The sequence below is a fragment of the Brienomyrus brachyistius genome, unplaced genomic scaffold, assembly GCF_023856365.1.
Source record: "Brienomyrus brachyistius isolate T26 unplaced genomic scaffold, BBRACH_0.4 scaffold71, whole genome shotgun sequence".
Classification (NCBI taxonomy): Eukaryota; Metazoa; Chordata; class Actinopteri; order Osteoglossiformes; family Mormyridae; genus Brienomyrus; species Brienomyrus brachyistius.
The window spans coordinates 419,429-440,626 of record NW_026042346.1 but is presented as its reverse complement, the minus strand read 5'-3'; the positions used below and the strand labels follow the sequence as shown (position 1 = coordinate 440,626).

Here is a 21,198-nt window from a genome sequence, read left to right as displayed (position 1 = left end):
AGCCCCTGTCGAGTCTGTGGATACCCACGCCACGTGGGCTTCAACTACAGCCTGGCTCTCCAGGCAAATCACGGATTTTGGGGGCGGGGGGGGGGCACCATTACAAGCTGCACAGCAGAACCCAGCTCTCTGCTGGAGGTCGGCGCCGAGATCCACTAGTCTGTCGCCATACCCTACACTACCCAGAATACAATGTGAACTGAAATAAACACCCTCCTTAACTGGAAAACAGTGACTGTCAGACAGTGGGAAATGCATGAAAAGACGACCATTACCAGCAGTTCGTGATGAATGGGTGCAGGACTGGGCTTCTCTATTAACTCCAATGGCCACTAAATGGGGAGGGGGGGGGAGCTGTCAATAGACACCCCCTCCCACTTAACTATGCATCGTTGAGCCACTTACATTTCAAAGGCAGAATGTTTATGAGGAGACTTCAGCCTTCTGGAGAACCGTTACCTCACCGCACCCCCCCCCCAACCCCCCAGGGTTGTTGTTAACATCTAAGGCACCCGCACGAGGGGAGGGCACTATATCACAGAGTTAATACGAATGAAATGTCACAATATACATGCATATAGGCTGGCTGCTACCTTTTGGCCAGATGGCTATATCAATAACTCACTACTGCCCTCTAACTGGTGGGGCAAAGGGGCTAATCGCGCCAAACGTGATGCACCCACCTCCTCCTCTCTCCCCCTCTCCTGGAAGAGGGGCTGAAGTGCCCAGTGACTCCCCAGTACATCTGCTCCCCCTACCTCCACTCCAGAGTGAAGTTCAGAGCCATAAACATCATGGGGGGGGGGCACCTGGCACATGTTGGTGGGGGCAAAAGCATCATGCTGGATCCAGAACACTGTGGTTACCCTAAGATCGGGTCGGGGTGCAGGTCTGCCCCCACTCCCACCAGAACATGCGCCTGATCCAAAGCGGGTGGAGAGGCAGAGAGCTGGCACAGGCCTCAAAGACAGCTGGTTCTGTTACCCCCAGGCAGTCTGCGCTATAAAAGTGCTGGCAATGTGTGCGCGTGTGGGGGGGGGGGGTTGAAATCCACGACACAGAACTTTCCAGTAAAGACTTCCCATGATTCTCCTGGCCAACGCTGGGATGCTGAACACATGCAGATACCGCGGCGGAATGCCGAGCAGAGCAAACACGCCAGTGTTCACCATGTGTGTCCCACAGGGTCACATCCCCCCTCCCCCACCAGACACCCCCGCACAGATTAGCCGGGCAGACACAACAAGACAGGCAACGTTCAATCCACTGACTCACCATGACAACACGGCCAGTTCTGGCCAGTTCCATCACCCACACTCAGGTAGCAACGCCCCCCCCCCTTGAGTTTCGGTATCCTGCTCCCGCTGAAGGAAAACCACTTCTACCAGGTTAACGTTCCAAACCGCCGTCGCCACTGCAGGGCCGGATGGACCATCCTTAATCTGCCGCGGTTGGATCACCCCCCCCCCCCCTTTTCCAAGCGGCACTTCCAGGAAGGCAACCCCCTCCAAGTGTTACCGAGAAATGATGGCGTCAACCATGCCCCCATGCCTTCCTTAAACCTGACCCCATGAGCACAGCCCTCCCTAATGCCAGGCGGAGCCCTGGGGATGGGGGGAGAGGGGGGGTATGAAGGTGACAGCGTCAGAATTCCACTTCATCAGCAGCCAAAGGAAAACAGTCAATCGGGTCGACCCAGCAAGCTGGCCCACTTCAAGGTGCCACATGCTGAATAAGTCCAGTGTGTCTGCGGTTCCGAGGGGATGACGAGGGCCAACGAATGTGTGTGTATGTGTGTGTGTGTGTGTGTGTGTGTCTGTTTACACGCAGTAAGAGTCGGGGTGTCCGTTCTGAGACATGTACCTTCCGGATCTAGGAGGTGCCGCGGGATTGCCGTGGCAAAGTCGGACGCCCTGTCCCGCACCGCCCGGTCCTCGTCCTGCAGCAGGGTGAAGAGACTCCGCCACAAGGCCACCGTGATGCTCAGACCTGCAGAAGATGCCCGGAAGCACCTGGGGTTGGTCCAGCAAGAACGTACCCCGAGGGTGAAAGGGGGCGGACCGACCACACGCGGGCACTCACCCAGCGGCAGGCCGGCGCTGGCTAGGATGCCAGGCGTGGAGTTTACGAGAATGTCCGCGGCCGCCAGCTTCACCTCCATGGGCTGGTCCTCACCACAGCAGCGGCTCATTAGGGCCCCCCAGCGAGCCACTATCTGCACCACGTCTGAACTTGCCTGCAGTACCGGGGACGTCAAGAGGGGCAGAAGCAGTGACACCCACACCAGTCATGCCTCCTACCAGCATTCTGCACCTTTAAGATGGGGCTCTGATGCCCCTAGACAAGCAGAATGCCCCCCCAACACACACAAAGCCCTGTGTCTATGAGGATCTGACACACACTGTAATATTAATTACACACAGAGTTATAGGGAACGGGAATTTAACACTGAATGAACCCCATTGGCCGGTTCTGTTCAATAACGTTTCACATGCGTTGACACATGGAACAAGACAAACCCACAGAACAGCACAAACAGATGGGTTTAGTGCGAATCCCTTTCGCGTCAACTGGAAAACAGACGCGGCTCATTGTGTGTTCACCTCCATCCCAGCGTATTTGAGGTGTACAGATAGCCTCTTCCTGCCATTGTGTGTTTTCTGTTCCCCTAGCGGGTGCGTAGGGGAGGGGGGGGGGGGCATAATTACCTGGAAGCCACCTTCAGCCAGGCAGAGGAGCAGCTGGGAGGTCAGGGCAAGGGCGGCGCAGTGGAGACTGACGCTGGAACACAAGGAAAAAAACGGTGTAAAGTAAGACCGCGCCGTACAGACCGCGCCGTGCAGACCGCGCCGTGCAGACCGCGCCGTGCAGACCGCGCCGTGCAGACCGCGCCGTGCAGACCGCGTGATGGACTGGGGTCTTTGTAGCTCAAACCTTAACGTGGGGGGGGGGGGTTACTTCAGGGTACGAGCGGCAAGGAAACGGTTACTTAACATGGCAGGGAGAGGCGTGTCGAGCCTGGAGCTTTTGTGGAGACTGGATTTGTCATGCGATCCTCCCAGTTAACGCTAACTGACAGTACAGTGGATAAACCACAGGAGAGCTGGTGCTTGCAGGGATATGGGGGTGGAGGGGGCAGCGAGACACGACACTGGAGTGATGGGACACACCTAGGACACACCTGGAAAGGTAACTGTCCCCTGGGAGTGTATGGGGGGGGGCACATTAAACTTTGCATGTAGGGAACAGCACATCCATCCCAGGGACACAATGAGAGTGGCTGAGAACCAGGGTCTGTTTATGGGGAGGGGGGGGGGGGGGTCATGTGAATTCTCTGTGGATCACGATACCAACCTGTGTACGGAGCCCTCAGCCAGCGCCAGGAGCCGGTCCAGAGCCTCGGCGTGGGTCAGAGCGGACGTGCCATCCCTCCACGGCAGAACAGAAGTAGTCAGGGTCACCTTGGACAGCACCTGCAACACCTGGGGGAGGGGGGGGGCAAGCCCATCAGCACACCTGTGGCACCTGGGGGAGGAGGAGGACGAGCCGCCCGAAATGTGAGACCCAGGAACGGGGCAGTGGTGGGCTGCCTCTTCACCCACTATATTTATCCCTGCCAGGGATTTTTGTTAATCTTTCTTTAGAGAGAAATAAAACAGGCCCCTCCCACTAAGCCACTGCTACACCTGTTACAGGACACCACGCCCACCCAGAAGCCGTTGGTCCACGCTGCCACCCCCCAGACACGTGACGGTCCGGCGAGGACCCAGTGAGGGGTCCCCCCCCCCCCTCGAGGAACGGCCCTCTCCTTAAGCACACCGTAAACCCAGCTCAAAGAGCTGTTTACATTCCTGGAGCACATTTCGATCATCATTATTTTTTTTTTTTGTAAAGCGTGAAAAGGTTATTAAGGGCTTTATGGGGTAGCCAGGCGGGCGGGCAGGGAGACAGGGGCGGCCATGACAGCTTCTGATCGGGTTTCAAACAGATATGAAAGTGGAGGCCGCTGCCCCCCCCCACTCCCCCCACTCTCCAGAGAGACCGGCGAGTTTTACGGCGCCTTTAATGAGCTCCTGACTCACAGACACACGCGTTCCAGCTTCCCCGGCACTGCAAACACACAGTGTTCCGTGCAGGGCTGGGCCGTCAAAACGTCTATCTGACGCGCAGCTGTCAGGCTGATCGGACCCATTCCAGAATCTTCTATGAAAAAGCTGGACCATGACAGTCCACTCCCATAGATTGAAAGGAGGGGGATTTCTGCAGGTATGCCTTTTGGGAGACCCGGGCACGTACAGGACAGGGGCCGACTGGATTTTGATTTGGCATCTGCCCTCTCAGACATGCTGCCATAGTAACAGAGCTATTTGCTCACCCGCAACCCAGAAACGGGGGAAAACAGGCAGCTGTTTAAATATTAACCAAAACACGGTGGAGAGTAATAACAGTGCTTGAATAGAGGAGGTAACATGTGGGCAAGAGCGTTCCTGAGGAGTGGCAACGTGCTACCTTTGGTTAAAAGGGGGGGGGGGGGTACCTTTTCCAGACACTGGGGGTGCTTCTCCTGCAGGGCCATGCTGGTGAGGGTGCAGGCACTCTGTTCGAGGAAGGTGGAGACCGGGCGTCTTTCAGAGGATCCCTCCGCCTGGCCCTCCAGCTCCTTCAAGACCTGCTCCAGCACCAGCAGTCTCACTTCATGATGCGGGCACTGCAGCAGACGCCTCAGGAGCTGGGGGCCTCGCTCACCCACCCCCCAGAGTTCTGGCCTCTCCAAGGCCGCGCTGACCGCCAGCCGTGTCAAGCTCAGCAGGTACTGCACCGCCCCCGGGCCCGAAGGCAGGCAGGGGGCGTCGCCGGAGACGAGCTCAGACTCCATCAGGATGGAGAGCGCCTCCTCGCAGAGCTGGGACAGCACAGGAGCTGAGAACAGAGAACCACACACGGAACATGAGGAACATACTGCCAGATGTGCCCCATACACAGAGAACAGCAGCCTACATCTGCCTTCTGATAAACACTTCTCAGGAGAACAGCGGAGAGGGTCAGTCTCCGCCTCCCAAAGCGGCATGAGGGCCGTGACGAGGCCGAACCAGACCAGGAAAGCATCCTTTGCGTGTTCAACTCTCCCGATGCATTTGTGCAATGCATTTATTATAAACAAACCAATTGAAAGATGCTGCATGATTCCCAACAAGGCTGAGACCTATATTTTGAAACACGGCACAGATGGAATCCATTAAGACCGACAACGGTAGGACTCCAACAGCAAAGTCCGTGATGGGGATTACAGGTCCCCAGTTAGCTGCCCTACAGTTGCCCTGCGACAGTAATGTCTCAGAAGTCATTCCAGTCCAGACCCAGCCTTGACCATTTGACCATCCTGCTCTCAGAGGGGGCAGAACTGGTTACAGTCTGTTCCAATTCGAGCCGCATGTGATGATTCAAGCAGGTTGAATTACGAGGATGAGGGTAATACCAGCTGGTTTTAGTGCCGGGGGAGGGCTGCCCCCCCCACCACACGGGCCTCATCTGCAGAGCATCCCAAGATCTTTGCTTTCATCCAGGCTGCTGGCAATAAATCGCAAGATCCAGGCCTGAATCAACAGCAGGCAAAGGATAGGGGTGAGATGCCCCCCCACCCAAGCAGCTCAGTCGCCCCTGAGGGTTATGAACCTTTTGGATGTACACAGACAGTCCAGTTTGCGTTTTGACGTGACATGTCGAGCCCTCAGGCCAGTCATGTTCAGGATATGAGCCCTTCACTCATATCGGTGTCTCCGCCTCCTCCTGGGACGCGAACAGTGCCCCCCCCCCCCCCCCCCCCCATCCTGGATGCAGGGGGTCTTTACCAAAAGCCGGCTGAGTTGATCATCACTGTACTGCATTCACAAAAGCAAGCTTGTATATTTAAATAAAAAAAGCAAACACCTTAACACCCCCCACCCCACCCTACCCACACACACCACACACACACACCACACACACACAGATCAAAACCTGCTGGGAAACAGAATCATGTCAATAAACTCTCCCCCCTTTCAAGTGCATCCAAAGGCAGCTCTCATTACTGCAGCTTCCAGGGAAGGAGAGCAGAGGGACGTCATCAAAGCATGGTGCTCTGCTTACAACACCCCCTATTAAAATAGCTCCCCCAGGAGAGTCCCAAGGCCACAGATATTATCCATCTAGGAAATGGAGGCCGTGCCTCCGGCAGGCAGTCGGCTCCGAGGGCGTGTGGTCGGGATCGGGCCCATCCCAGGACGGGCGACCCGGAGAGGCCCATCTGCACTCATACGAGATGCTTCAAATGAAGCACAGTCGCCCTGAACATGGCAACGCTCTTCTTCTCCGAAGTTCCGTAATTCTTCTGGGCTGGAAAACCCACAGCAGTCGTTTTTCAGACTGCCAGCATCTTCTCCCTCGTTTCCATCACATGTGCCTCTAATAAAAAGGCAAGTACGTACCCATAATCCCCAGTAAGCCCTGGCTGTGTCACACCTTTATATGTGGGGGGGGGGGGGGGGGCACCTTGGAGGCTCAAGGGTAGATCTCTTGGATCTAAAAGTACCCACCCTGCTATCATGGAACGTATCCAATTTATGTATTTATTTATTTTGAGGGGGAGGGCTTAAAAAATGTAAAAATAGTAATTCATTGACTTTGGATTCATGGCTGTCCCACCAAACCCAATCCCATATCAAATAAAAGTCTGCAACCTTTTTTTTTTTTTTTTTTGGGGGGGGGGGGGACTAGGACATTACTGGGGACTGAGTGGGGAGGAACTGGATCAGAGGGTTGGGAAAGGCAAGTACATGAGGCAGAGAACGACGCCCCTGGGAAATGGACCCCAACCACCCGGCTACATACACACACATGGAGCTTGACCCCACCCGCCTGAAATGGAGAGAGACAGCGCTGCGTTTTACATCACGCTGTACAGTTGTTAGAAAAACTGTGAAAAGCAAAAAAGCAGTCATCGTTCGGCTCTGCTCTCCAGATGCCCCCCCACCCGGCACGGCTCCGCACGGAAAAACCAGCAGCTTCACGGCACCATCCATCACAGTCGAGACCCCCAGATTCAAGAGAATGCGAGGGATAGACAGGAGATGAGAAAAGCATTCTGGGTAACTCGTCAGTGTACAGTATGTTGGGAAGCTCAGAACAGAGGCAGGACACTAATGTGGGTCAAGTCGGCACCCTGGTAAGAATGCAAGGCACTGCGAGAGGGGCGTTTTACGGGATTAGCGTGTTCTGGCACCAGACTTATGTGGGATACAGGGCCGGCGAGCCAACTGAAGAAATGAACACAGGCCCATTCGGGTCTCAGTAGGGGGGGTGGATGTTGGTTTTGGGTCCAGGATGAGTTCATTGCTGTTGGAGTGGTGGTGGGGGGGCAAGGTTTATGAGCCCAGATGGATCAAACACAGGTATGGAGAGAGCTGTGCTCCTCACCCTGCCCACAGGAAGGCAGTGTGTGCCACGGCGGGTCGGTAAAGTCGCACTTCCTGTTCAGCTGATCGAGGCAGTAAAGTGAAAAAACAAATAAACCCCCCCCCACCCCCACAGAGCCACATTTCACTCCTTTGCAGTCAGGGCAGAAAGAAGGTAAAACAGGGCAGGACGTTCAGCCCACCTTAGGTTGCGAGGCACACCTACCGTCAGCGGGGCTCCTCTCCCAGGCACAAAGGCTCCCCAGAAGGTCCAGCAGAGAGGCTCGAGTAACCAGACAAGGGTTTGTCCTGAAAACCAGGGACAGGCGGGAGGAGAGCTTAGACATACATGAAACACGTGCTGCAGAGTCACGTCACAGAGCACAGCGCCATCCTCCCACAGCTTGACAGCAAAGCATCATGGGAGAAGAGTACAGGGGGGGGAGGTGCCAGGTCACGGAGTGTCTCTGACTAAGGGGCTAAAAGCAGGTACTAAGTCCATGCAGTAGAATATGACTCCCTACCTCACCCAGCACCGGAAAACTGCTGCTGAATAAGTGGAGAATCACCAGCGGGTGAGGACTGTGCAACCCACACCCGCCACCTGCAGCTGTAGCAGGGGGATGCTCCGACACGGATGTCCTACACATCCGGGGGTGCGCGTACCAGAACAAGGGTCCACTGTCAGGCTGAGAGGCCCCTTCCCCACCGGCTAGATATTAAGGTAATGGCTATTTGACAACACTAGGCTTTGGTGAGGAATACTGCAGGATCCACCCATGCCAGGCCAGCTCCTCCTATTCATACCCACAATGCCCTGCTCCAAAGCCACTACATTCATTCACTGAGCCCACTCATCCCACACCGTGGGGGTCACAGCCAGTTGCACACACATTCAGAATGCCCACTTCCCGATCCCAGGAGTAAGGCGTGGCACCCAGAGATGGTGGGACCTGGGGTAGCTAACTGCAGTCTGGGGTTTCAGACAGATCATGGATGGATGGGGCTGCAGGGTACCAGGTCATAAACACCACCCCCACCCACAGGGGCACATGACTGGCTGACTCGCTGGCGGGCGCTCTCGTGCTCGATATCATGTGCTCTGTGCTAAGCCGCCCCCACACTCGCTCTTTCAGTCCCTCTCTCTTGCCCACGTAGATACCACTTCCAAGCTGAACATCCAGATGACTTGATGACTGACGCAAAGAGCAGGCCTCCAGCACCTCCTGGGCCTTTCCTGAAGAACTCTCCCAGCGCTCGGAACACCTTTCCAGTGCAGCGGCCCCGCTATTCCTCAGGCTACTGTGATTCTGCAGGCTGGTCTGCTCCTCAGAAGGTTATGAATGACCCATTACAGCAGAGTTGGTGGCGGGGTGGGAGGGGTGGGATAGAGCAACTGGCCGAGCCACACACCTGGTTACCAGGGTCAGGCAGAGGTGAGGGGCCAGGCAAGCAACGATCCCTCAGAACGGCGACATCAAGCAGAAACTCTCCTTGGATCTCATCTGCAGGATAATCGCCAGCGATCATCCTTCAGGCTCAGCGCGTACTCTTTTACGTCAGCCCTTTGAAAGCACCCCAGTGGGGGAGAAACTGCCCATGGTAACAGATTTAAGGTACTGGTGGGGGCGGGGCTGGGATTTACCCCAGGGGGATCAAAAGAAAGATGTGGCTTGCCCTGAAGAACAGGAATCTAACCTGTAACGTGCATAAGATGACGATAATCATCTAGCTGTGGTTGAAACCGTGACACCCCCCCCCCCCCCCCCAGCATAGGAAGCAGGGCACACAGGCAGCCTGAGTGTGTGGCGTTTCGGTCACACAGGGGCTTTGAAACCACAGCCTGACGGGGCAGAGATCAGGGGTCACGCAGCCCTGGGGTGGGGGACAATACAGCCATTCTCCTCCAAAGACCATGGGAGCCGGAGGTCGATCTCGATCATGGCACAGCAGACAGACGTCCGGGGAGCAGTGCCATGCATCCCCCACCCCCCCAATGGCAACACCGCTTCAACACAGGTAGAGTTAGACGACAACCCAGGTGATTATTTGGGGGGGGGGGGCGGGGGTAGTTCCTATACAGTTCTAGGAGGTAGATTTTACATGCAGGGAGAGTGAGGTAGATAAAAGCAGGGCCCGCCCAAGTTGGACAAAGCAAACCTGTGAGCCAGGGGGGGCGTATGTGCAGTGCATACCTGGTGGCCAGCCACAGTCGTGGTTGGAGGGCGATGACAACACTGTCACCCCCCCATCCGGCCTCTGAATGGCTCCTATGTGCCTCCGCATGATAGGAGCTCAACAGGTGAAGGACCTACAGGCAGGAAAAACAGCCAGACAGGTGAAGAGTGGCCCCCCCTGTCCCAACCCAGCCTCCTTCAAAGCCTAATAAAGTGGATAAAAACCAACACCATCCCCTGAGCCCACGGCACCGGTCAGACGGCCAGCCTGAGCTCGGGATCCTGGCCCACGTACCCCAAGCACTGTAGAGAGGAAGCCTTTCATTGCACCATGTAGTGGTGGTGGTGGGGGGGGGGCATGCAGACGAGAATCGGGCCTGTGTGCCCCCTCCCCCCCCCACAGTCATAACCTTCAGCCATATTTTAAACATAAGCAGCTCCACACTCCATTCTGAACCAGCCCCCCCCCACGCAGACCCTGACACGGGAGCCACACTCTCCAGCCACCAGTCACCCAAACAGAGAAGTGTTATTCCAACCCCCCTCAGCGGAAGAAGAGGGAGAATATTTATAGTGGCCTGAGTCACTTGCACAAACACGACGCGGGTACAAGGGGGCGAGCGGCCAAGCGGGCATGAATCAGGCACTGTCGCCGCCTTGGGGTAGTGGTGGCGGCAGCAGTAATGCAATGAAACGCAAAATTAAATACCAGAAAGGACATGTAAATCATACCAGGGTCACATGGGCGGACTCAGCGGGGTCAGACGTGCACTGACGACTCGCGCCGACTCGGAGCCATAAGCTAAATTCCTGCCGAGTGGGACCCGCGTTCCCACGCGCCATGCTCAGAGTTTCACAATACCGGACATCCAATACGGATAAGCAGATTAAACGAAAACTGATCAAGTCAATTGGAGGAATTCCAATCTCGACCTTCCTGGCGCCTTTTTCCTGAGCTTTTATGCTAGGAATTGGGTTCCATCTTCTGTTCATGATTCTACAAAAAAATCACCTTAAGACAAAATGAACATGAAGAAACGGAGAGAAAAGTCCACGAGACGCGCAAGGCTTCACCCTCGGTTAGCACCGTAACCGCAAAGACACTGGAAACGTGTCGTGACCGCAAGTTCCTGCGCAACGGGAAGAGATAGATAGATTCCACTGGTGCTGGTTTCCTGTAACGTGAGAGACACCGGTCAGCTACAACTTGGAGATATTACAAGACCTACACGTTTACTGAATTACGGAAAAAAGCAGGGCATCATTACTGGCGTTGCAGTAAAAGGACATGCAGTTTGGCGACCGACAATCGTTTGCAGTCCGATCTACCCTTGCCACACAAGTCAGCGTTTCATCTCTGATGCGGTTTAGAGGTGAAACTCGGTCAACTACGGTCATAAGCAGCACCACATCAAAAACTGATGACCACAATCGGCCATTCTGCAACTGGCTTTGAAGTGCCCTGGCCCAGAGGGCGCCTGACATAAGAGATGGAGGGGGATGGGGGGGGGGGGGGGGAGGGTTGTGAAATCATGGCACATTTGTCCAACAATTAGGCTGTAGGAACTGTGTCAGCCAACACTCCTGCATAGTGGCTAATTAAGTGCTAAAACAGCTCAGGAGCGTCTAGAGCTCCATCCCACACCACACCAACTCCCACGCTCATTCTCCTACATCAAACACCACCCAGACTGGGCCGGCCAGAGCTCACCACAGAGATCTTCATTAACCCTCTGGGGTCTAGGGGTGGGAAACACTTTCACTGACTGGGGTATGATCACACATTTCATTCAATATCAAAACTTAATTCATGGCAAATAAATTCTTATATTTGTTTGTTTTGCCATTACACTCATCTTAAAAGTTTAAATGTACTTTGTAAATATGTCAGATTTATGTGAAGTTTGTAATTTGACATCAAAGTATAGATATTGCAAAATGCAGTTTGGGACACTTGCAGAAACATTATAAAAGTACATAGTAAGTAATGGTGCCAGTTTGTTTTGATCCCAGATATCTGATCACCAAAGTCTTAGGTACATGAAGATGACTAAATGGTGTAGTTGCAACACTCAGTTGGGTAAATAAGAAAAACCCAACTCATGTCACTATTTCTGGGTTTCTTTCATTGAATATGTAGCAACCTGACCACCCCTTTTATGGCGCTGATGTATCTGGATCACGTTTCACTGCTGCGTTGTTCAAATTACCACGCAAATGCAATTTGAATATGTGGAAATGTGGCTATTTATAATGCGAATAGCGATCTTCAGGTGAGAGCATCGCTACACGCCCCCGACACAGGTAAAACAAAGTAAGTACTTTTTTGCCAATTTAAACTAATTTTAAAAATTACAGATTACGGATTTAGTCAGCGTTTTTTTCCCATGTTTCTACATAAAGATTTCAGTGAGTTGTGAACTGATATACATGAGAAAGATACATGGCATCACCGATGATGCCGTCGACGCCAGAGAGTTCAGGAACCATGCATGAAATGGTCAGGGCTGATGTGATGAACAGGACCCCTGATAATCCCTAGACAGGCCTAAGGAGCTGCTCATCCACACCTCAGAAGACCCAGCCACCACCAGAGCAGTGGCACTCTCACCTGCTTTTCGCCACACAAATGAACGAGTGCAAGAAAAACATTCCCTGGTGGGAGATTAAAGGCAAGTAAACCCCCCCCAACAGGGAACAACGTCACTAACAACCCTGAGCTCTGAAACCTGCTCCCCAACCCCCAGCTCCACGTGTCGATAGATAGTCGCACTATCCTCTCGCTTTGAAGTCCGAAAGCAAAACAGTGACTGGGCCTCATCATCCTTGGGGAGGGAGGTGTTCCTTCCATGCGCCTGTATCTACTCGTTCTAAGAGCTAAGGTGACAAGATAAAGAATTTACAAAAGAAGCATGAAAACACAGCAGACTGCATGACCAAACGCATACACTTGGAAGCAGTCAGATGTCCAGCTCCCCTCGCAAGGTCCTGAAAGACAAGTTCACGGTGAGGAACAACCTACCAAGGTCCACTGTCTCCTAAAAGGCTCGTAACCTCGAAGCTCACCCCCACCCCCCCCAACGGTCGCATGGAGCCATCCTGGAGGTCCTGTCAAAAGGACTGCGTCAAATGGGACGGTGGACAACAGGAAGTTATTAAGCGGGTTCCAAGGGAGAAAGTCACACGTGCTAACGTTTTATTGACGCTAAAAGGCTTGTAAAGGAGGCCCGAGAAGGCATCAAGCACTTTCCAAAGCCTGCAGGCCGTCCTGTTCAATCTGCCCACCTGTGTCAGGACTCACGCCCTCATCACAGCTGCTTGAAGGACCTTCAACAGCAGACTGAGCTGCCAAAACTTAACGCCAGGAACCTTCACCAACAGTCTCACGAGGATCATCCCTTTCACCCGAGACGCCAAGGTGTGTGTGACAGAACGGGACTCATTTCCATGTTCAGATGACGTCGATGGTCCACAAAGGCTCAGCCTAACTATCCCCATCTGTCCGAGGGTGTGTGTGCGTGATATGAGCACCCATTTCATGCTGGTTTCGTTTTGGAAAGACTTCCCCTCTTAGCTCATTCTTCTAATACCCTAACATAGGTTGGGGGGGGGGGGGGCTCATGGTTAACTGGCAGCGCAGCCATGCTGATATAACCATTTATGAAGGGCAATTCTTCATAAAGCACTTCGATGTAGGAAACAATACGATTGGCGATAGTCACAAGCTAGTCTTACACTACTGCCATGTTTTGTCCACGTCATGGACTAAGATGCCACAGCGCCCACATGGTGTCGAACAGATTGGCACCCCAGTGATCTGAAACCAGCTGGAGTTGGGTAGGAGGTCATGGATGCTGGCTACCGGCACACCAGCACCTGCACCCAGCCTCCAGCTTTGTTTGCAAAGAAATTGACTCAGTTCCACCTGAGTTCGTCTCGGCCGCCAACACCACCCCTCTTTACATCACAGAGCTCAACTGAACTAAAAAGACAGTCATACAGTGGGGGTTGTGGGCCAAGGGGTGAGGTTTGAGCAACACTTACTCTTTGGAGCTCCACTGTGGGTCATAAATGGAGATGTCAGACACTCGTACCCCTTCACAACACACTCCAGAATTCTGTCTGACCTCATCTGTGCATCCACTCCCCACCCCAAAACATTCTACTGCACCCTGACCCCATCCAGAGACAGAAATAAACAGAGTATCCCAAACTGTGATCAGCACACTGTGCGTACTGTAATAGGACTAAAATGCAGTTCGGCTGCTTTGGGGGGGGGGGGGGGGGGCAGGGTCAATCCGCTGCTCTCCTTTGCCCACAGGTTCACAAATTGCATCGTAACTTATAGATAGACACCCAGTAAACAGGAAGCTAACCGTACTGGGCTTCGTCAGGGTGGAGGCCTAGATGATCATCACGGATCATTACACAAAGACAGAGAGCCAATATAGACGAGACTGACCTGCAACAAGGTGCCATGGATGTGGTTCTGCTGCACTTGGGGCCCAGGCCCCACAGGGAGGTCCTCCAGCAGAGCACCAATGGTGGAGGGGATCTGGGTCACCGAGACAAAAGGCACTAGGGCCCTGGCCGCCATCTGGCGCGTCCGATAAACAGCCGAGCGACTGCACCTGGAGGACCACGGGCAAAGGAAGGGGTGAAACACAATTCTAAACTTATCAGGCATCCATTCCGGCCAAGGCTTAGCCTTAGTGCTTAAGGCCCAAACATGGGAGTTTCTTAATATACAGAAAATGCCTAATAGATTTGAGCAGACAGACACAAACAGAAACCTGCACAGCAGCTACTTATCAGCTGAAACCAGTCCAATGGTTGTACCGCAGATGCCGAGCTCCCAGGATCAGTGACAAAGCGTCCTCCCATTCTGCATGAGGTAAAACTTTCCCACAAGCCCCCCCTTACATCTTATGTCTCTCCCTGGGCTCCATCATGAGACTGCCGCAGTGCTCCGCAGATCATCCATGTCAGAGCGGTCTATCATTTAATAATCCAAGGCAGGCATGCCACGATGGGGCCTCCTGGTTCCATGAACACACCCAGACACGCATTTTCTCCGTTTCCTTTAGCAACCATTTGGACCACTATTTGACAAGTGAGAAGCTGAGGCCTCCATCCACCTTGGCCATTCAAGTGGCCTTAGATATCTGACAGCAGCAGGCCTTCCTAGACCCTCTGTGTTCACAGCTGGGGTGTAAGGCAAGGGTTTCCCAAAATAAAAACCGCTTGCAATGTGACTCTGATGGCCGGTATCTCTGATGTCACAACTCAAATGAAGATGGGAGCTTTTTTTTTTGGGGGGGGGGGGGGGGGACACTGTGGTGTTGGGGAGGCCAGGCCACTGCTGGGCCTCATTAATGGGACACTGATGCACGGTGACGGCTGACAGAATAATGAGCTGGTTCTAAGGAGAGACCGCCACCTTATCCTTGGATCACCACCCCCCAATTGATCCTTATCCTCCTCTCCCCCCACTAAGATCAGGGGAAGAAATGCAGGCAGTGTCAGGATGATAATGAGACATGGTGGGGGAGAGCAGGTGATTAAGGATCGGGGATGGGGGAGGAAGACATGAGTCAGGGAGGTAGAGAGCCAGGCAGAGAGTCATGTCTGAAGTACGCCGAAAATAAGCGATCCGCTGGGCCCTCGAGGGCGGGGATGGTGCGGATGGTGACTGTCATATACCAAGAGATAATTGAGCTCATCTTCATTTCGAGAACAAACTCAGCAGGGGGTAGGAGAAAAGGGGATACGAGTCGTCGACGACGCAGCAGCGTACCTTTCGCGTCTATTTCAGTTTACATCTCGCTGAAATCTTCATGTAGAAACATGAAAAAAAAAAACAGACTAAATCCGTAATCTGTATTATTTTCAAAACATCAACTGTCAGAAGTAAAGTTTTTAAAATTAGTTTAAATTGGCAAAAAAGTAAACCATGTCACCTTTCTTTGTTTTACCTGCATCGGGGGCGTGTAGTACCGCTCTCACCTGAAGGTCTCTATTCGCATTATAAATAGCTGCATTTCTGCGTGTTGAAATCGCATTTGCATGGTAATTTGATGAACAACGCAACGGTGAAACGGTGATCCAGATACATCCCCCTCAGCGCCATTAAAAAGGGGGGGGGGGGGGTGGTCAGGTTGCTATATATTCAATGAACGAAGCCCAGAAATTGCGATATGACTTCGTTTTTTCTTATTTATATATCCAACTGAATTTTGTCATTTTCATGTAGCCAAGACTTTGGTGATCAGATATCTGGGATCAAAACAAACTGCCGCCATTACTTACTATGTACTTTTATAATGTTTCTGAAAGTGTTCCTAACTGCATTTTACAATGTCTATACTTTAATGTCAAATTACAAACTTCACATAAATCTGACATATTTACAAAGTACATTTAAACTTTAAGATGAGTGTAATGGCAAAACAAACAAATATATAAGAAATAATTTATTTGCCATTAAGTAAGTTCATGACATTTGAAGAAATGTGTGATCATACCCCAGTCAGTGAAAGTGTTTCCCAGCCCTAGACCCCAGAGGGTTAAAGATGACATGAGGGAAGCCGATACCTTTGCCACTGCTCCTAGAATGATGCATGGAGGGGTGTCAGAAAAGAGACATACTACATGGCGACTTTGGCTGCCAGAGACAAAGGCAAGCAGGGAATGGGGCTTATTATAGAAAGGCCCAGAGCTCTCATGGAAACTTGGGACCCCCGCAATGCGCCCTGCAAATCCCTTCTCCCAGAACCACCCACCAAAATTCCCAAGCCCAGGCCCCCTCGTCCCAATGGTCCCACTGCCAAGGGCCTTCCAGCAGCAGCCCACACGTGGAAGCATTTAGCACCAGATGATGCAGTCAGAACCTGGCCCAGATACTCATCTTTCATTTCTACAAGCCAGTCTGAAGGAGTTAAGGGGTACTGGGGGGGGGGGGGGGGGGGGGGGCGCTCAAGTCGGCATCCGGGTGCCATTACACCCATCGAGAGACGGTCTGAAGTTGGAGCCTCCTTTCTGGGAGTTCGCAACAAGCTTGACTTCATAGGCTTGATGCAACAGTGGAGCAGGGAAAGATGAGTTCATGGAGTGTGTCTTTCAGAGGGTTTAGAAGGGGGTCCTGCCTCATGTTTTGCCAAGGAAGTCCTGCATGGGAAATGGCTTTGGTGATGGTCAGGACCCACATTCCAAAAGTGGCCCCAGAAAACCACCAGCCTTAAAGCTCCTGCAAGGTTCTGCTACAAAATGGACTCCAGATAACCATCAACCTTAAAAAAAAACCAGGCAAGACTTCCAAAGAGGAATAACTTACTCAGAATAGTGGAAATGAACCGACAGCTATACACACACCACATAATTTCTTCTCAGAGTCCAAACTACCACAAAATTCCAATGATCCCAAAATCCCAGACACTTAGTAGACCCATCAGCTCTCTGCCATCACCTGAAGCTCAGGAGGAGCTTCCCAACACCCAAGAAGACTCCATAACAATAAGGTCTGAAGATGTGCCTCATGTGCTACCCAGTCAAAACAAGACAACAGCCACCGCCCCATTTAAGGGGGGTTTCGTTTCCACCTTACTCCGACGAGTATGGCCACCAACCACGCCTCCCAGGCCCCCCCACCCCATATGTTAACTATCATCACTAATTTGTCCCATTAAAACTCTTTGGAGAGGAAATGATAGTTTGGAAGGGTGTAATTTTAGAAACAGGGACGGCCGACTCATCTCATGGGAGTTCAGTGTGAGACAGAGCTCCGGGCTGGAAGGGGAGTGTTGGACGATGTTAAATCCTCTGCTGAATGTAGAGGCCTTTTAACTCTTCTATACATATTTCAGCTAAGACGACTACACTGATGTGATCATGCCAATTGTCCAGTTTGCCTAATCAGAATTCCGTCAAATCCCCATTAGTCCATTAAGCTCAAGACCTCCACAACTTGCCCACGTTCGTCCTCATTCAGTGCCCTGTCTTGTCAAGAATAGGAAAGGGCAAGGTAGATAAAAAGCCCGCAAGTAATAACACCAAGAGTTAAGTCCTTCATGGAACCAAATCCCAGTCAAGGTGGCTACGTTTCCTAAACCTGCCTTTGACCGAATCATCTGTGGTGGCCCAGTGCAGTAAGCATATCGAAATCAGAGTGCTCCAGCTCGTTATTTTCTAGCGCTGCAAGGGGAGAGAAGTTGTCGGAGTTTCTAGATGACACCAGGAGTTCCTGGTACCAAAGATCTGGGAGTGAACCGCAGGCCGGTGGTACCAGGGAGGCGGCACATTAGCGAGTGCAGAGCTACTCCGGTCAAGGGCCAGTTAAATCACTTTCTTATCGCAGGCGTAAAAGGCGAAAACAAGTGGCAGCGTTACACAACCTGCAGCTGGTGCAGAAGATTCCAGCCTCTTCTTTTCTTGCCGCACTACAAAGACGACGTCAAGGTCTGAAGAATGGATGGGATACTGCGCTACCACAGATGCTGGACCGGGGGGGTCAGAACACATGCAAACGTTCTACTGTCATTTCAACTACGTAAATGCAAGTTCACTGGGACTTCAGATATGGTCCAGGTCCTGGGACAAAGGTCTACTCTCGAGAAAGAGTGACCAAAAGGCATGGGGGGCTGGCAAGGAAGAATGCGTGAAAAAGGGGGTAGCCTGACAGGAAGCGGTAAATCCCAGGTGGGGAAAAGGAGGGGGGGGGTGTTCAGTTGGATAAGAGGCAACTAATCTCATAGTAACTCTGTGCCAGGGCAAAAATAAACTTGCGAGAGTCCTGCAAGGCAGACAGATAGAAATCACAAATGAGAATCCTGAACACGTACGCAAGTTCGGGTGAGGGCTTGGAGGCAAGAAAGCCAACGCATCCCAGCTAGTGCTATATTTAACAAGGAGAACATGTGGGCTCCATTTAACTGCAAGCACACGCATACCTTTCCCAGGCACAAAGCAGCCCTGGTCTTTAGCCCCCAGCAGGAGCCACCAAGGATCCAAAGCCGACCCCACCCACATGTCCATTAACAACCAGCCACAGTCGGGACTGCCTGCCAACCAGTGCGGAGCCGGTGACAGGAGGCCCCAGCAGGGCAGGCAAAAGGACTGGCAGAGAAGCTGAACCCTGAAGTACTGAGATGGGATCTTACAATGAAGATCCCTGGCCAGCAGATCACAAATGTGTGCAGAACCATGGGGGCCATCCCAAGTATTTAGGGGCTAAAAATACAAGGTGACACTTGGAGAGATAAGAGAGCCAGACCGTCCTTCCCCTACACCTTCCAATAGGAAGAAAAATTGCCCAGTCGTCCCTCTGGCGCTTCAGGTTTCCTCCATCTGCCCTCATCTCACCTGCCCCAGTCCGGGCTAAACACCACCACACGTACCCCATCGCTGCCCAGCTTCTGACCTCCACTACGCCTGCCTCGACCACCTGAACCAGACCATCAGAGGAGGAGTTTCCAAAACAACAGGACTGCCGAGCCAAGCGCCTTGTGCCCTGTGTGAGGCCAGTGGGGACAGGAAACGAGGGGAAAATGGAAAGGCCAACGAGACAGTAATGCAAGGGAGAGGGCCCACCGAGAGGGAGAGGGCCCACCGAGAGGGAGAGGGCCCACCGAGAGGGAGAGGGTCCACCGAGAGGAGGTCGCAGAAGAGAGTTTGTATCGACCCCAAACGGCTCGCACGTTTACCCTTGAAGCGTTTACTGTGCCTCTCACCAGATCGCAGCTATGCTAAGCACCTTAATGAGCAACCCAGGAGTGGGGGGGGGGGGGGGGGGCCTTAATGCCTGCCTTAATGCCTGCCATGCGGATAAGTCCCAGCTGAATGTAAAAGTATGCGGGAGGCAAACACTTCACAGTCACAACTCCCAAATAAAGGAAGAGAGTCAAAAGGAATCAAGTCTTCCTCAGGTCCCTAGCGGCCAGCAGGTCAGCACGACCCAGTGTGTGCTTTTAACTACCAAACCTGCACTTCCCAGTGAAAATTAAATTGCTTCTGCTCACTGGGGGATGCTCTCGCTGCCTCATCATTGTAAAGCTCATACACGACCCTCCCATGTCAGGTTCTAGCTTGAGATCAAGACGCTAATGACTTCCGAGACAGTTACCAGACTGATAACCTCAGTGACTGTATTTTATTACGTTGATAATTAGGAGTGACAGGTCATTTCTGGATACAACAAAGGAGAAGCCACAACCCCCTGAGGAATATCACCTCTGGTTGCCACATTACCATCAGTCACCTTATCTTGGTGAGGATCATGCCTACAGACGCAACCCAACATTCTCTGCTCTCAATTTTAATAACCCTGCTCCCACCAAGTGCCAGCCGTAAACATTAATAAACTTACCAAGCAATACCGGGTGTAATTAACAGGCCCCCCCCCCCCTACACTAGCAGAGCACTGTTGCAGAATTACGTCAAACGGCAATCAACCAATTCACTAGTTTACGTTTAACAGACACAGCGCATCTCGTCCTTTTGTCCACTCGAAGGTGTGTGTTTGTAAGCAGGCTTGGAACATCATGGCGGGTGGCGGTTTGTGGGTCACACCTGACATCAAACACGGGGGGGGGAGGGGGGGGAACGGGATGATAAGGCCTGATGTCCCCCGCCTGCGTGCGCAATGCGCCGGCAGCTCTGACGGGACAGACTCGAGATTCACCCGTTTTCTTTTGGCTGTGGGAAGAATCTGTTCCAATAATATTTGTCTTTGCTCCACAGAAATGAGAAAAATGCATGCACAGGAGTAACTGCGGGACTAGCTTTGGAGTGGGGAAGATAACGGACTGGGGGGTCTGGGAACGTCGAGAGACGGCACAAAGTACACTGCGTTTACAGATGCGGGCATACCGCATCTCCGGCTATGCCATTAACCCTTTCAGACCTAGCTACACTCTTAAAACATGTTCATACGCCACCAGGGCCACTCGCCACTCAGCCTGGACTTCTGCTAGAGGCCCCAGAAAACAGAAGAGGGGAGGCCCCACTGAAGGCAGACACTCCAAGAGGACAGCAGTATGAGCTCACCGGGATATGACATCATAGAAAGTTGGGAGGGAAGCAGGCAAAAGCACAGGGGGCACTTACTTGATGATGAAGGGCAGGAAGGTGGCTAATCCCAGAGGGGAGCAGGACCCGTCCATGGGGGAGGGGTAGAGGCGACCCAGAACAAGCAACAGGAGGTAGAGACTGGGGTGCAATTTGACTTTTCCGGAGTCACTGCCACAAAAAAGGAGAATGTGTCACTTTAAAATGGCATCAAACACCCAAAAGATGAGCTAAAAGATTGGTCTAGTGGCATAGAGGACCACAGAAAGACAGGCCATTATAAGCATGGAAAAGGTCAAACACAGGCTCTGGTAACAACGTCCTAATGCAAGCACTTTTGTGGGTGTCCTGACCCCCCAGCTGGCCCCAGACAGGCCAGCGAGTCGCTTCCACAGAAAGGCGACCGAAAAGCTGCTCCTTCTCATAACAGCATCAGGTCCGGCGCAGCACAGAGGCCCTACTCTGCTTCTAATTACAAACCTCAATTAGAGAGCCCCGACCTCCAGTCATGACAAATGCCCAGGGACAGG

General features: G+C 52.7%; 1 protein-coding gene across 1 annotated transcript in view; it reads right to left on the bottom strand.

Annotated features, from left to right (window-relative positions):
• The window catches only part of thada (THADA armadillo repeat containing), a 51,732-nt gene that overhangs the window by 5,536 nt on the left and 24,998 nt on the right, over positions 1 to 21,198 (bottom strand). Inside the window, exons 28-36 of the mRNA XM_049002702.1 lie at positions 20,708 to 20,839; positions 14,070 to 14,238; positions 9,626 to 9,741; positions 7,657 to 7,739; positions 4,538 to 4,920; positions 3,355 to 3,482; positions 2,709 to 2,781; positions 2,083 to 2,236; positions 1,864 to 1,989 (exon numbers count right to left, since the gene is read on the bottom strand). Of these exons, the coding sequence (XP_048858659.1) occupies positions 1,864 to 1,989; positions 2,083 to 2,236; positions 2,709 to 2,781; positions 3,355 to 3,482; positions 4,538 to 4,920; positions 7,657 to 7,739; positions 9,626 to 9,741; positions 14,070 to 14,238; positions 20,708 to 20,839 (1,364 nt within the window). The remainder of the gene's footprint in view (positions 1 to 1,863; positions 1,990 to 2,082; positions 2,237 to 2,708; positions 2,782 to 3,354; positions 3,483 to 4,537; positions 4,921 to 7,656; positions 7,740 to 9,625; positions 9,742 to 14,069; positions 14,239 to 20,707; positions 20,840 to 21,198) is intronic.